The sequence below is a fragment of the Sinocyclocheilus anshuiensis genome, unplaced genomic scaffold (assembly GCF_001515605.1).
Source record: "Sinocyclocheilus anshuiensis isolate Anshui unplaced genomic scaffold, SAMN03320099.WGS_v1.1 scaffold659, whole genome shotgun sequence".
In the NCBI taxonomy this organism is placed as follows: domain Eukaryota; kingdom Metazoa; phylum Chordata; class Actinopteri; order Cypriniformes; family Cyprinidae; genus Sinocyclocheilus; species Sinocyclocheilus anshuiensis.
Genome location: NW_015549698.1, coordinates 1,479,710 through 1,496,114, shown reverse-complemented (window position 1 = coordinate 1,496,114; position 16,405 = coordinate 1,479,710). Strand labels below are relative to the sequence as shown.

The 16,405-nt window shown below is 37.7% G+C and overlaps 1 protein-coding gene across 1 annotated transcript in view; it reads right to left on the bottom strand.

Annotated features, from left to right (window-relative positions):
- Positions 1 to 16,405, bottom strand: part of LOC107660539 (laminin subunit alpha-2-like) — a 244,459-nt gene that overhangs the window by 171,893 nt on the left and 56,161 nt on the right. Inside the window, 8 exon segments of the mRNA XM_016449859.1 lie at positions 117 to 257; positions 6,414 to 6,574; positions 7,808 to 7,909; positions 8,071 to 8,247; positions 9,668 to 9,785; positions 11,041 to 11,130; positions 12,662 to 12,841; positions 14,755 to 14,997. Of these exon segments, the coding sequence (XP_016305345.1) occupies positions 117 to 257; positions 6,414 to 6,574; positions 7,808 to 7,909; positions 8,071 to 8,247; positions 9,668 to 9,785; positions 11,041 to 11,130; positions 12,662 to 12,841; positions 14,755 to 14,997 (1,212 nt within the window).

Below are 16,405 nucleotides of genomic sequence, written 5' to 3'. Positions count from 1 at the left end.
TTAAGATAGTGTAACTAATAAGAAACGAGACCACTCTATCTCTCTCTCTCTCTCTCTCACACACACACACACACACACACACACATACACTGGTAATGAAACGGCTTGTCTCCTACATTACTGTAGTCCCAGTGGGATTCAGCACACAGGCTGGCTAGACCAGAACAGTAGCACTTCTCGCATCCATGGAGACAGTCTCCACGGAGATTATAGAATCCCTGTTTACAGCGGTCGCAGTTCTGTCCCTCCACATGCTCCTGCAGAGAGAGAGAGTGAGAGAGAGAGAGAGAGAGAGAGAGACTGTTGAGTGAAACTAGGCTGCATGCACTATTAAACACTGTTAAAGCAGCACTAACCCATGGGAAGTGTGTTACTTAAACACACACACACAGGTGCACAGACCTCTACAGTGAAGGAAAAGTCATTATTCTTTCATTTCATTTATTTCAGTAACTGCAGGACCTCTTCACATCTGTATGTGTAACTGGGATTGTGCACCATTCAGAATTACTGCTGAAGAACTGCTGTAACTAGAAATAAGTTTGCCTATACGTACATCAGTGAGATTTTTTTAATGAAGTCTCTTCTGCTCACCAGGGCTGCATTTGTTTGATTTAATTTATTTCAGTGATCAAAGCTGAATTTTCAGCATCATTACTCCAGTCTTGTGTCACATGATCTTCAGAAATCATTCTAATATGCTGATCTGCTGCTCAAGAAACATTTATGATTATTATCAATGTTGATAACAGTTGTGCTGCCCAATAGTTTTATGGAAACCGTGAGACATTTTATTTTTCAGGATTCACAGACGAATATAAACTTCAAAACGAAATAGAAATATTTTGTAACGTTATAAATGCATTTACTGTCACTTTTGATCAATTTAATGCATCCTCTCTGAATAAAAATATTAATAAATAAAAAAAAAACTGATCTTACTGAAGAAAGCATTTTAAATCTTACCTGTTTATTATCTTAAATCCATAAGAGTGTACACACAATGACACTTAATTGTGTAATTGTGTTTATTTATTCCAATATAGAAAATATGTTACACAATTTATCACAAAACTTGTGATGAACTAGTGAAATTAATTCAGAGTGCTCTGAATTGTAACTCAGTGTTATTTTAAACTGAATTCAACCTCCTGAGTGTTGTGCCCAGCTCAAATCAGATTCACACTCATGATCTTCAAGGAGTCATTTCATAAATGTTGATCATCAATCAACCCTGCTGTGTGAATCCAGTACTAACTACAGTATGAGGAACTCTCTCAGATGAACTTTTCCGTTCCAGTCACCAGACTGTGTTTCTGACACTTTCATTTATTTCGGTATATTACAGCTATCGGCAAGTTTGGCATCAGATGGCAGCACCTGGAGCGAGTCCATCCCGTCTGTGGGTGTCATTTACTGATGTTTCTTAAATGTCCCATTTACACTGGCGCTCTGCCTGAGCCCAGCTATTACAGAACAGAGCTGAACGTTTGCCTCTATAATCTGACCATCACAGCCTCTTCATCTGGGCAACGCCAAACACGCTTCACCTCCGCTCACTCTTCATCTGTTCATCCATCCATCCGGAGCGCTGAGAGAAATCCCGTTAAACCCTTCTCGATCATCTGTAGTCCTGCATTAAAACTGAAGTGACTCATTTTTTTCTATTTTCTCAGTTTGTTTTGTGCATTGAAAGACTTTAATCTTTTTTTTTTAGGATGGGAAAACAGATCCAGACTGCAACGATTCGACAGCCGAGGAAAAAAAGATGCAAGTTAGTTTTCAGGATAACATCAAAGTGTAAAGCAGCTCTCGAGCAGTATTTCATTTACACAGAACAGAGGCGACATCAGATGTGTGTCTGATACTGAGAGATCGGATCAGAGCTGCTAACTGTACTGCAGCTTTCAAATGAAGCGTTGCACTCTTACACTGAATTTGGAGGTGCCAGAGAAACACTTTAACCTTATATTGTGTGTTTTGACCCAGAAATAGAAAATCTATGGCTGTTGTTGCTTTCTTGGAACTTACTGTCTGGTTGTCAGATCCCTCATACAAACTTCCACCTACTTTGGAAAGGCTGAATCACTGGGTCTGATGCATGTTTTATTGCAAAAGACTCACTCCCCTCTCTACTGCTGGAAAATTTTAAAATCCCTCGATGGGATTGAAATCAATCAGGATTCCCACCTGCTGTCTTCACAGGAAGAAGAGGCTGTTCTGGCGGTTTGTGTCTGATTTACTGTTCATGTGGACTCCCGGGTTTAAACAACAGCAGTGTTTTCCCACTGAAGGACTGGACTTTGGAAAAGCAACCACTGACGCCCTCGTCCAGCAGACCTAATATATGGGACCTAATGTACCGTGCTAATATGAAGGTATTTTCTGTATTGCATTTTCACAGGTGTTTTACCTGTCTTTGAATTATGCATTGCACTGTGTTGTGTTTCAGGGATTAAGGACATTTTCTTACAGCGTATATTTTCAGCTGTGTGGTGCACATCTCCAGCACCCTGTGGCTAATGTTGTCAGGCCTCCAGACATTGTGGATCTCCGCCAGCTTGTTCCTGAGGTCTCATGTGTAAAGCAGGCTTTCTGCAGAAGCCCTTTCAGCCAAACGTCTGAGGGTCTGTTTCTTGTGATTCAGATATATATTCATCTAGCTCCCCTGCAACAGCTTACAAGACTGGTACAATTGATCTCCAGACTTCATTGATCCTGGATCAGATTATCTCACCTCTCAAAGTTAAACTAAGACCAGATCTAAAGGCCTCTTCTTACTGAAACAAATCCTTTAGATCCTTCATGGTGCTTTTTGTTGAAGCACATTGTCCTTTTTGGACCTGCATTGTTCATGCAAGCTGATGTCATCTGTCAGTCTTTAAGTATCCTCATCACATAAGATGGTACATGTGCTAACCGGTCTCCTCTGTGCCGTTTTGCAAAAAGCCCCTTTCCAACCATTTCCTCTCAGTCTTGGTCGTGACAGCATCCACTGAACAATTAGTTAGTACATATGAATATGGCACACCTGAACCGGCCAGAGATAACAAAGCTGACAGTTTTCTGTGTTCATCTTAGAATATCTTGAAGAATTTCTTCTGGAGCATGTAAAAGACTGTTTTCGTTTCCATTTATTGAGGATATTTCACCACAAGCTTGTGTGAGATTCCTCACAACCTGAACGGTGGCCTTTCTGATTCAGTGCCTTTTTGCTTAATTGGTTGTCTTATTCAGGATGAGCAGTCTGTAGAAAGCTAATGCTGCCACAGACCTTTGTGCCAGATTAAATTTTTGACTGTAATGAAAACGAGGCTGTGAGGGACTGAAGTGTTTAATGGACTGTTCTAAACAACATAGTTCAGCTGGCAATACGCCTTTCTGAGAAAAAAAAAAACGTTTGTTTACAGGAGCAAAGGAAGCAAAGTTTCCTAACTTTAGCAAAGGAAAACCAGTCTCCTCTTGGCTTATATCGAAATCCTCCGACATTCTTCTTTACAAATCCTCGTTTTGTACTTCTAATTCGTGACCGTTGTTTTGTTTTGATCTCTCCGCTGCGCTTCCGCGTGCGTCACTTCTGAGCGGCGCATGCGCAACGCCGACGTCTTACGTCATCCTCCCGGAGCTGCTTCTGTGTACAACTGTTGGCGCAAGCTAGATTAAAGTGATTGTTACATTTTAAATATGGATATTTTTCTTACAAAAATGCATCGATTCGCTACAGGAGGCCTTTGTTCACCCCTTGAAACCGAGTGAGACACTTATTATTATGGATGGATACGCTTTATTTCACTTCTTTTGGACTGATGCATGCAACACCCGCTGACTGCCATTAAACAGCTTGGAAGATCAAAGACCATTTTTAATATAACTCCGACTGGATTCGTCTGAAAGAAGAAAGTCATATACACCTAGGATGCCTTGAGGGTGAGTAATTCATGGGCTAATTTTCATTTCTGGGTGAACTAACTCTTTAAAGACTTAGTGATCACTAAATGTGAGAAACCGTGAAGCCATCCAAATGACTAATAGGGGCCTAACAGGCCATATACAAAATGTTGTCATTTAACTATATTTACGTGATTCAAATTTAAAGAGTTTGGTAATGAAATGCGTTGCTAGACATGTTAGGTTTGCTAGTGAGTCTATATACAGCAAAAAACTGTGTGAATGCTCTCACAAAGGGTACTATGGCGGTATAGAGGGTATGCATTGACGTCACTTTCCCACCTGAACACACCCCCTCAGCCAGACTGAGTGGCAAAAGAGCTGCCGCATGACTGGTTTTAATAGGGAAGCTGCGAAAACGCGAGTAAAACAAATGATAATCAGTTTAAACTAAAGGTTGTTGGAATCAATATAGTGTTCCTTACAACTTACCAAAGATCCATGCAGCCAGGAATCGTGTGTCCTGACATTTATTTGTGCCTGATTTTGACGCCGAGAAATACATAAAGCAAATTTGCCTGTGAAGGCATTTTGTAAATACAAAGTAGGTTGTTCTAAATCCGGTTGATAACTTATATCAATGTTAAATATATCATCATATCGTCCAGCCCAAAAACTTATATAGTTTTGTCAGTGTTTATTTAAAAACATCCAGTTATGCAGAATATAAGATGGTGAATATTTAATTGATGAGTTGTCAATACGATATATATATAACAATACAATACATAAGATATGATTTTACTGCAAAATTCAGCATATTAACTTAAAATGATAAATGCAAATGCTTGTTTCGCTGCCTGGAGTCCATTTGTTTCTTTGAATTGCAGGATCTTTTGCTTCTCTTTTCTGTAGCTTTCGGCAGTCTGTAAAAATATACCTCAGATTTCTTGTCAAATCTATTTGTATAGTCAGTCGCAAAGCTCTTTCCCGTTTTAGATGTGTTTTGTGTGTTCTGACACAGCATTCACACTGAAAACCGATGCTGCCATTCAGTCTTTTTGCCACTCAGTGGGCAGAACCGCAGTCACTCCAGCTGACGGTGACGTCACGTGCATACCCTCTATTTGCACAATAAGTACTCAATATTTGGGTCCTGAACACTGACTGCATTATGTCCATGGACCATCTGTTGTTCAAAAACCTGCTAGTTGACTTGCATTTTCTTACCGCTCTGGCTTTCAAGAACAATCTGAAATCCCTTCACTCCAGTTGGGAGTATCAGCTTGACCATTTACTGTGCTTTGACCATAATGATCGTAGGCCAGGTCTGATTTCTTGCATTTGTTTTGTAGCTCAGCACTGGCAAATGCTCCGGAGGACACCGGGCCAGAGGATGTAAGAGGACAGAAAGCAGTCCTGTCACCCCAACAGTACCAGCTAAGCAACAAGACAAACACTGCAACTGCATTACAGTACTAATTTCTATGCAATCCAAGCTATTTTTGTATAAATTAGCTAGCCAACATCTCTTTGGTTAAAAGTATTTGCTAAATTAATGAATGTCAAGGTAAATATTTAGCTTCAGTGTAACTTGTCTTCCTCTGTTTGAAGTTCTCCATTGTGCTTCTTAACATTGCTCTTCAAAGTATTTGTTTTAATGAGCTTTTGGCCATCAAGCAAAGGTTTCATGCTTACCATGTGTATTAAATTGGTTGTTATACACAAATATCAGACTGCTCAATGCAGCTGTTCACGAGAATCAAATATCTGGCGTTTGGCAGCTAAATGAAGATCCTCGTCACTGAGGTAATTGATCAGCGAGTGTAGTTAACTGTGCTGGACTTTAGGACGAGTTGCTTGTTAAATCATAAATGCTGCAGGTTCTCTGTACTTCCCACAAACTGTGTATGCGTGATCTTCTGCATCTCAATAATTAACCTAACCAGTGTCAAAGTGCATCCTGCACGGTTGCTCTAGAAACCACTCTCAGTAATTGGCCGATGCGGGATAAACTCTGAAAGCATCCTGTGAACAGCAGACTTCAGAAACACAGACTGGCATCCATAAATATCTAAACATCATGACCCCAACCTACACACCCGTGGAATCGCATTGACCTCCATGAAGCCATTTCTCAGAAAATCAAAAATCTAATCAATACATTTTGTGAGGCAAATTTTGTGAGAGAAGTACTGTAAGAAATGCTTCTTTAAAATGACAAAAGGGGGGAAAAAAGAGCAAATTTCTAGAACACATGATGCAAAGGTTATGAGATAATGTTTTACATAAGCGCAATTTTTAACTTTTTGACCACATGGGCTGCCACAGGCACAAAGGAAAAAAAGATAATAATAATAATATAATAGGTGCACAAGTATCTATTCCAAGTAAACATAAAATAATCAAATTAGACAAAGTATAGTACTATTTTGTCGTAATGGTATTGTTGTAGCAGTGAGTGCAGTGATCATGACTGTATAAGCAGTGGGAGGCCAGTGTTAATGTGATAACACGTGTCGTACCTTACACACACAGGGCGGCTGGCAGGGATCCTGGTTAACGCTGCCTTCACTGCTGCAGTTGCATCGCTCACACAGAGGGAATCCTGTGTATCCAAACGCACACCTGTCACACTTCTCACCTGCGTATCCCTGCTTACAGATGCACGAGCCCACTGCCAAACCTGCAGAGACAAGAACACACACCATTACAGCCTGAGCTCCTGCTCAACACACACACAACACTTTCACTCAAACACACAAAAACAAATGTCAATACTACCAATGCAAAATAAAACATGCTTTAAAAACACTAATACATTTTTACCAGAATTACCTAAAAAAAACACCCCGTGGAAACCAGTGCAGTTTCAAATGCCTATTTATAAATTGTGCAATGCACACAAATTAGTCCCATAAAACATCCTCAAAAAGTGAAAAGAACAGAGAGTGACAGGAGAGTGGGGTAAGTTGTGATAATTTTTAAAATAATTTTTCCATTTGGCAAAGGTAAATGAAAGTGAGGTAAAACCAATTCACCTAATCATATTTTAGGAGGTCTGCTACTTTATCTTCTAAAATGGTAAGATCATCTATAACATACATGAATGGAAATATGACTTGTACAAATTAAAAGTGGTCCAGTGACAGCTTGCTTTGCCACGTCTGCGTGAAACTCAACGATTTACATTTTGAATAAAAATAATATAGTATGCATAAATTATACATTAACAACAAATTTACAATGAATACCATCCTAGAAACTTATTTTGCTCACTGTTATTAACATCTTTTTAATGACAACCAGAAAAGGTTAAATATTCAGAATATTTGCAGTGAAACAATTTTCAACATTTTTCAAGGTCCAACTATCAAGGCTGCAGGAAATTATGTCACTCCTTACTTTCTTTCCTTACTTTCTTTTTTCTTCAAGCGTTTTCTTTAAATGGTAGGTATATTTTTGCAAGTATATTTGAATTCTATAACAGATTTTTCAACAAAACCATCTCACTATCATTACTAACCAAGCCACTGGCACATTTTATTCCATCTTCCATCTGATGCATTCAGAAAGGATGAGTGTTTGCACCAGTGGTTCCCAACCCTGGTCCACCCCAACACCCAACACTGCACGTTTTGCATGTCTCCTTAATCAAACACACCTGATTCAGGTCATCAGCTCATTAGTAGAGACTTCAAGACCTGAAATTTGTGCGGCAGAGACAGGAGACATGCAAAATGTGCAGTGTTGGGGTGCCTCCAGGACCAGGGTTGGGAAGCACTGGTTTACACTACAGTGCAATGTGATCATGTGCTTCTAACGACCTCCACATGCTATTTCAGTGATCCAATCACCAAAAACACTTATTAGGTGTAAACAGAGCTACTGCCAGATCTTGTGTGGTGTTGTGTTGTACCTGCGGTGGCATGACTCTCGTCTGGGACACATGAAGAGTGCAGTGAACCTCTCAGGTCACATGAGCAGAGTCTGCAGGGCCAGGGCTCGTGTGGACTCAGTCACCTGGGAAAATATTCACATAATGCTCAATTACACAACAAAAACCATTTGATTCTCCCTTCACTGAGCCCTGCCTTAAAAATAATGTTGACCCATGGCCATTGACCCATATATATATATATATATATATATATATATATATATATATGTAGACACTCACCTCACTTGGTCTGTAGTAGCCATCTACACATGATTGACAGTTATTTCCTCCTGTGTTTTCAGAGCAACCAAGGCAGACTCCGCCTCCCTTATATTCACCATGCATATTCAAACTCAGCTTAGCATCAGCCACAGTCTGGTTGTAATAGCATTCCTCTGATTTGTCGTGACAGTTGCACTCTGGCAAATAAAGACATCACATGATTATACAACAATAAGTGAAGCAGTGCAGCTTTACAAGCAGCTCCTGACACATGCCACTGATAATATGACAATACCACATGAGGAAGAGTTGATCTGAATACTGGCACAGCTATGATTCAGACACAGGTAATAACAGGCGTGCTGATACTACGAACAACAGCACAATGAATTCAGGATCTTCCATTGCTAGTCCAAAAAGAGATGTCTAAATCTCTGTTACTGTCATGTCTGTTTTGGGGTTTTGTTTCATGTTCATTGTTTTCATGTCTCTTATTTTGTCATAGACATAGTTCCTGTCTAGTCATGTGATTGCCTTGATCGTTATGTATTCCTGCCTAGTGTGTGTGTCATGTTCTGATTGGTTGTTTAGTCATGTGCCTTGTTTCTCATTGGTTGGTTTGTGTCATGTGACCCTTATTGTTTGGTATTTATAGCCCTCATGTTGCCATTCTCTCTTGTCGAGTATTGTCCCTGTAACCTCTGTTGGTGAGTTCTTGTTTCTGTTCATGCCAAGTTTCAAGTCAAGTCTGTTTCAAGTCAAGTCTGTTTCAAGTCAAGCCATTGTCAAGTCAAGCCAAGCCTGGATTTGGATTATGTTTCATGCCTTCGTTGTTAATAAACTGCACTTGGGTTCACCAGGCTCGCCTTCAGCGGACTGATTGCTACAGTTACTAATTCAAGAATGTCCCATTAAGGCTAGCCACCGCAGCTTGGGTCGCTCCAGAATGGAGTAACAAGAAGGTGTAACAAGAAGTAAAAATTGAGTAACAAGAAGGCGACTAGATTGAGTGATATTTCTTTAATACAGTAGTTAAATAATTGAGTTAATATTGCGTAACTTAAATGTTAGACTCAGTATTGCCAGTTATTTTGTGTGTTTTTGCTTCACCAATAAAAACAGTTCCACATAAAGACACAGGGGCATTTTGTTCCTGAACGATTGTGTATTTTTGAACAACTCATTTCACAAACGATTCAGTGATTCACTCATTAAGACAGCCATCTGGTTAATTCCTGGAAAATTTATGTTTTTTTAGAAATTGGTTGAGTGAATAATTCAATGACTGATCTGAAATTGCATATTGTCTGTATAGGTTCTACATTTTATGAAGAATTTACAAACAGTGGAGAGTCCCAGTACTGTTAATTGCTATGCTATGAAAATGAAATGCTAATTAACCAATCAGACTGAAAGGCCCAAACTAACTGTTGCGGAATTCATATTAAGATGTATTAACTGTTACATAGTGTGACTATGATATATATATATATATATATATAGTCACTCAGATGTCATATAACATGAACTGATGTTTATAGACCACACCTAAATAGGACTAAATTGGTCAGTAAAGCAGCATGCTCAGCTCTGTGGGGCATTGTTGAGACCTCTTACTTTCACAGACGTGGCGTGTGAGGAAGGTTCCCGCCATCCAGGGTTTCTGGTTGTAACCAGGGCAACAGCGGTCACAGCTCTCGCCACAAGTGTTGTGTTCACACTCACAGCTGAATTTCTGATGTCAAAACGAAACAGTCAATAAAATCAACTGTGTGTCGTTCAGAAATGTTTTGAGAATGCCTTCCCAATTAAAACTCAATCTGAGATGGCAAACACAATGCAGAGCAGAATAAGTGATGTAAGCACCACTGAGGCTTACTCCAATGTATATAATAAAAATGGTGAAACAAATTGCCTAATAATAGCTGTATTTTGGTACTGAGCAGATCGGTGGACTAACAACACTTATCAATGTCAAAATGACTGAGATGGACAATCAAATCAAAAAAGGCGGGTGCTACCATTAATGGGCACTTAAGTGGAGTATGAATTTCAACATGAAACTTCCTTTTTAATCACCAAAAAGTTAGATGAAAGAGCAAGTAAGCAGCTTAACATTTAATATTTAACTTTTTTTTAAACTGTTACGAAATAAATGTTAAAGAACCAACAGTCATTTACAGAAATGCAAACAACTTATTTTCAACATATTAGCTATAAGATTAAGAATGAATGTGTACATATTGTGAATGAATTTAATGAATTTGGTTACACTTTCCTTACAGCCTTTCAGTGCATTGACTTATCGTCAGACCTAAACTAGACCTAAAATGGTAAAACGTGTGATTTTGACAAATGTTTTTTATAGGATGAGGTTAGGAGAGTCATATTAAATCCTATTTAAATAAATCAATCAAATGCATTCATTCCAGTTCTTTAACTATTTTTCTTTATCCATCTCCTTCTTCATTCCTTTAATTTTCTATTTTTGACAAAAAACCTCCAAGTTTCGGCAACCTTTGTATATTGATATGTTCATGGCTGGTCTGTGCTCAAAATTTAAAAGGATAGTTCAAATGAAACCTATTCATCTATTGAAACTGTGTCAAATTGTGTATTTTTATCCAAGTATTTGCCATGTAGATGTCTTTAAATTATTTTCATAAAGTTATCTGAAAATGTGCTAGACATTTTGTGGTGTTGTAAAGAAAATAACAAAACCTCTTTGGATGTATTGATGATAGTGGTAGTGACTATTACACAGACACAAAATATGTACCACAAAATACAGCATTTTGATCATATAAGACACAATGCAACTATTTAACTATTGATTTTTTAAAAACTGTTCTGAGTGCATTCTTTATAAAGGCCAAAAGTGATTAGTCTCTAAGTAACAACTTAATGATAAAGCTCAAGTAATAACCCTAATTACAGTGCACATATGAAATAATTTGAGGATAAAGATTATTTAGCTTCAGATGACAAACCTTGTTGTATGGGTTGAGAGGGCAGGCCTTAGCGTGACCATAACAGATGCACATTCCTCCTACTGATATATCCTTAATGGAGTAGTAATACTGAAAAACAAAAGCAATACAATCACATTAACCTCAAACTCTACTGTAATACATAAGTTAATTATTGCATCCGCTAGACAAGAAACAAGGAGCAAAACTAACTGTTGTCTATTTCCTACGCTTTACCCTCCGAAGTGAGAGATCAAGGTTTATTATTATTATTTTAAATATTTACAGAAGCATGTTTGCTGATGGTTTAATTTTTAATTTTTATTTTTTTCACTTGGCAGACCTTTTGTGGTCTGGACTGAGAGGTTCTGATGAAGCACTGGGAATCTTGGAAGCAAAGTATCTATAAGTTAAACTCTATGAACATCTCTGCTTTTCAGCTACAAATTCACATACCCACTCACACAACGAAAGTAGGAGTTTGTGAACCACTTTTCCCCATGAAGCTGCCAAAATATTTTTAAATATATAAATGAAAATAAGGAATTTATCTAGATGTGAACTGTTACCTTGCTGAAAAACCCAGCTGGTCACCAGCATAAGGTATGATTTGCACAGTGGTACCAGCTTCGGTCGCTGGATGCTGGTCACCATCACGGGACACTGGTGTGCTGGTGGACCAGCATATGTTGTCATTTGGATGCTGGTAGGATCCCAGTAAGACAAACAGTGCTCAACAAACAGTACGTGTGCAAACGTTGTTGAAGTCTGTTGTCACAAGTATGGTGATTAGTGTTCCCTCGATGGGCACTTTGCCCTTGACAATGGTTAAATTATTTCACTTTCACCCATAGTTACTATTGCAATAAGTTATGCCCCTCACTGCAATTAAATGCTTTTTTACTATGTGCTTTTTATGTTTATTCCTTTTACTAACAACTTTCTTGTTGTCAGTAGCTGTCAACTGGATTTTGACACATGAAAGTACCCAGATGTACTTTCAATTTTGAACTTGATGCAATGCAAGCGTGTTTTAATGCATACAGCGTGTGTTAAGCTGGTTGTGATGCTTAAACAGATCAATATTTTGAAAGTGCCACAAAGACACAGTATTAAACTTCCTGGGTAAGTCAATTTACCAAACTCACAACAATACACTTTAATATGAGAATGACACACATCACCTTTAAATTAGCCTCGTAATCATATGCGACCAATGTGGCTTAAGCCTCTCAGATTGCAAAATGACTCTTTGAACTAAATAAATTGGGTTCATTTATCCAAATTGCTCAATGCACGTGAGAAACGTAATCCTGCATTTCAATGCAACTACTCTTTGATGGAAACCGGTCAATCAGCGAGTCAATGAGTTTGTAGAGGGAAGTGGGCGGGTGGAGGCGTGTGATATGGTGTCTTTGAGGGAAAGAGAGGGCTGATTTGTTAATTACTGTATGATTTAATTAAAACCCATCTGTCTGAGGAGGAGAGGCTGGTAATGCATGAGGCGGGCAGCGTTAGCTCCAACCATCCACACACACACAGATGGTGTATGAATGGCACTGAGTGATGACAACACATTCCCCCTCTCACACTAGCACCACACTAGCACTCTAGTGTCTCCAGCTCCACCTGAGGCACTCACCTGTCTGGTGACGATGGGGTCAATGTCTCGGGGGTCATTGAGGGCGAGGGTCATGAGGTCAGCATTTAGGGTGCGGATCCTTTGGAACCACAGGCGGATATAGCGTGCCGAGGTGAAGTTGAGTAATGTGGGCGATGGATCGTCCGCACTGGGACGGCCGTTTATTAGTGAGGTTTGAATCTGAAAGAAAATGAGAAGTGATGAACTGCGACACATGACTGTCTTTATAAGTGAGTCATTGAATCATTTACTCAATCATGCTTAATCCTGTTTATTGGGGGGGGGGCAACAACACTTTTTCTTGTGTGGTTCTGCTAAAGTACTGGTACATACATATTTCAAAATGTAGTACATTATCTGAAAATTTGAACATAATCTTGCTAACCAAAAATAATACAATTAACCCTCTGGTTTTCCTCACACTTGTGACACTCTGAGGCCGAAAATATAAGGAGGACAATAAGCAGAACATTTTTTAATTAAATTAATGTGCTATATTTTGTTTCAATAATATTTATTCTTTAATATTTTTATGTTGATGGTATTAAATGGCAATAGACAATATTCACCTTAAAATTATGCTGCATTTTTGTCTATATAAACTAAAACAGTTATACAATAATACAATTAAGTTAAAAATATAACAAATGTATTTAAAATGCATTGCATGGAAGGCAGATCTGGTGGTAGAAATATACTGTATATAAAATCATATGTAATACTATGGTTTAACCACTAAATGCCTGTATACAGGGCTATGTATTGCATAGTTGCTTATAAATATATTTTCAGACGTAATTACTTACTTTTATTATGTTTTGCATTTGGATATATATAAAGCCATTACCAAATATTACTTTGCTCATTTGTAGCTACAATGTTTGTATTTTTGAATTTTTTGTATTTCCCATTAATTTTCTATTTTGGGTATTTTTGAGAGTGAAGATCACAAATGTAAAAAATGTTCTAATCATGTCCATGATTTTTTTCCCCATGTGTGCATATAGCAAGTGCCAAAAAGTCACTAAGTTTTGTATCATTCTGATAAAGTAAAAATTATAAAAAAATGTAATTCAGTCTAAAATGATCAAATAACACCATAGGGTAAATTGTATATAAACAAATAAGCAACATCCAATCACAGTTTTAATACAAGTGCAGCTTAAGGAAGTGATGCATGCGTGTCTGTGCAGTACTGGGCTGTTTTTCGTGGGTTAATGGTGTGTGCTAATTAGTGCTGTGTGAGTTTATGCTGTCTGTTTTTAAAGGAGATAGAGCGACATTTGAGTCCAGGCTTGATCTCTCCACCCACCTCCCTCATTAGTACGGCACACACACACACACACACACACACACAATGCTCTTCAATATAATCCTATGATCTGACAGCTGTAAATTTGACTTTCAGCAAACACACACACATTAAACCTGCTGCTGTAAGAGAACTTCCATCTCATTTATCATCCCTGTGTGGGTGTTCATGTCAGCCTGCTATTAGCTGTCAGACTCACTGTGTAGGGAAGTTAGCAGCTGTATTAATGCAAACATGCATAATTCCACATGCTTGGTTTGTATGTAAATGTGATCTGATATCTGTGTAAATGAGAGAGTGTGTGTGTTATTGAATGGGCTGTGAATGAGAGGGACACTGGAGTTTGTGTACCATTTGTGTGTGTGATTGTGAATATATTTTTCTCTTGTCTGTTTTCTCTAATTAAGAATCACAGTTAACAAGGTAACTTAAGATGCAGTCGAGCGAGACTCTGTGAGGTTTTCCATTCCTCAACCCTCTGTGCCACATATTCAAATGCATTTAAAGGGACAGTTCACCCAAAAATGGCAATTCTGCCATCATTTACTAATCCTCATGTTGTTCCAAACTCATAGGTGTACATTGTAGCAAAATAATTTCAATACATTTTAAAATCTAAATGATGATACCTTGTTTAAAATTTTTTATGAATTGATAAAACAGTGAAAGTTATAATTTCTTCAGAATATGCCATTCATGTCATAATCATCTAAAAATGGCATTGAAACCTTTTAATTTAACTACTTAATTTTGTTGCCCTATGAGTGAAGGTGTTTCTCACCTCTCCGTTCTCCAGAGGATGGATTTTGGAGTAGAAGGAAGTACAGATGACTTCCTCATCATGCATGTAGGATGGCGGGCCTGTTCTGGGGACGATGTTGAAGCGTGTGATGCACTCTGTGTCTGTAATCGCGTAATATTGCCACGGCATGAATGTTTCACCATCCAGAGAACGTTCTAGAATCCAGTTTCCGGGCCGAGGGGAGTTTGCAGCTTTCAAGATCACATAAGCGATCTGGAAGACCTGTGTGAGAGGAGAACATGGCACAGTACATTAATATTCTTAAAATTAAATATACTTCAATTTATATACTGTACACACTTTACCCCAGGCAGAATCTGTAACATTTTTAAAAAGAGAGATCTTTAAAAAGTTCAAAAATTTGAAATCAGCAAGATTTTTGAATGAATAATTTTTTAATCCAGATTATTTTTTTTATTCAGCAAGGACACATTAAATTAATTACAAGTGACAGTAAAGGCATTTATAATATCACAAAATATTTCTATTTCAAATAGATGCTGTTCTTTTAAACTTCCTATTCATCAAACAATTCTGAAAATTAAAATGGATCACAGTTTCCTCAAAAATATGAAGCAGCACAACCATTTTCAACACTGATAATAATCAGAAATGTTTCTTGAGCAGCAAATTAGAATGATTTCTGAAGATCATGTGACACTGAAGACTGGAGTAATGATGCTGAAAATTCAGCTGCGCATCACAGAAATAAATTACATTTTACAGTATATTCACAGAGAAAGCAGTTATTTTAAGTTGAAATAATAATTTATAGTAATTCCATTTTTATTGTGTTTTAAACAAATAAATGCAGATTTGGTGAGCAAAATCAATCAATCAATCAATAAAATAAACTTCATTCAGAAACATCAAAAAATCATACAAAAAAAAATAAATAAAAAAAAAACATGCTCAATGAACATAAAACATTAACTGAACTTACACAATTAATCCTGAATAATATTAAATGCCATTGCTAAATTCTACTTTGAACAGGATCATTTATATAACTTCAGTTGTTATTAATTAAATAATAATTAATTAATTATATTTATTTATTTTACAAAATGTACTAGTTGAAGATTTTAATGAAAATTATTTGTATTCTTTAAATATTATGTGGCAACTATTTTATAAAAGCAATATGGCTGTGCTTTAGTTTCTCCAAAGGACATCCTTTAGTGGTGATTACATTCAATATAACACGGCCTGGAGGACCTTATCGCTCAAATATAATGATGAGCAGTCAGAGATGTGCCCATGTCAGCTATTTTACAACAATTTCAAAACTATCCAATTCACAAAAAAAATTATAATAATTCTGAGCTTATTGTGAACTGTATTTCTGCAGGCTGATTTTCAGAGCAGCTGCTTTGTTTCAGCTGGTGTTTCAAACACAAAACACCAAACCCTGTGATAACGCTCGCAGTAGACTCTCATAATAGATGAGCTTCTTACAGGAGAACAAAAATGAAAGAGAAGATCTGAGAAAGAAAAGAAAAACTTGATTCCCATGATTCCCCACTCGTTTATTCAGCAGCAATAGACCTGAGGCACACGTGTATACACACACACACAGGCACACACACACACACACACACAGGCACACACACACACACACACACACACA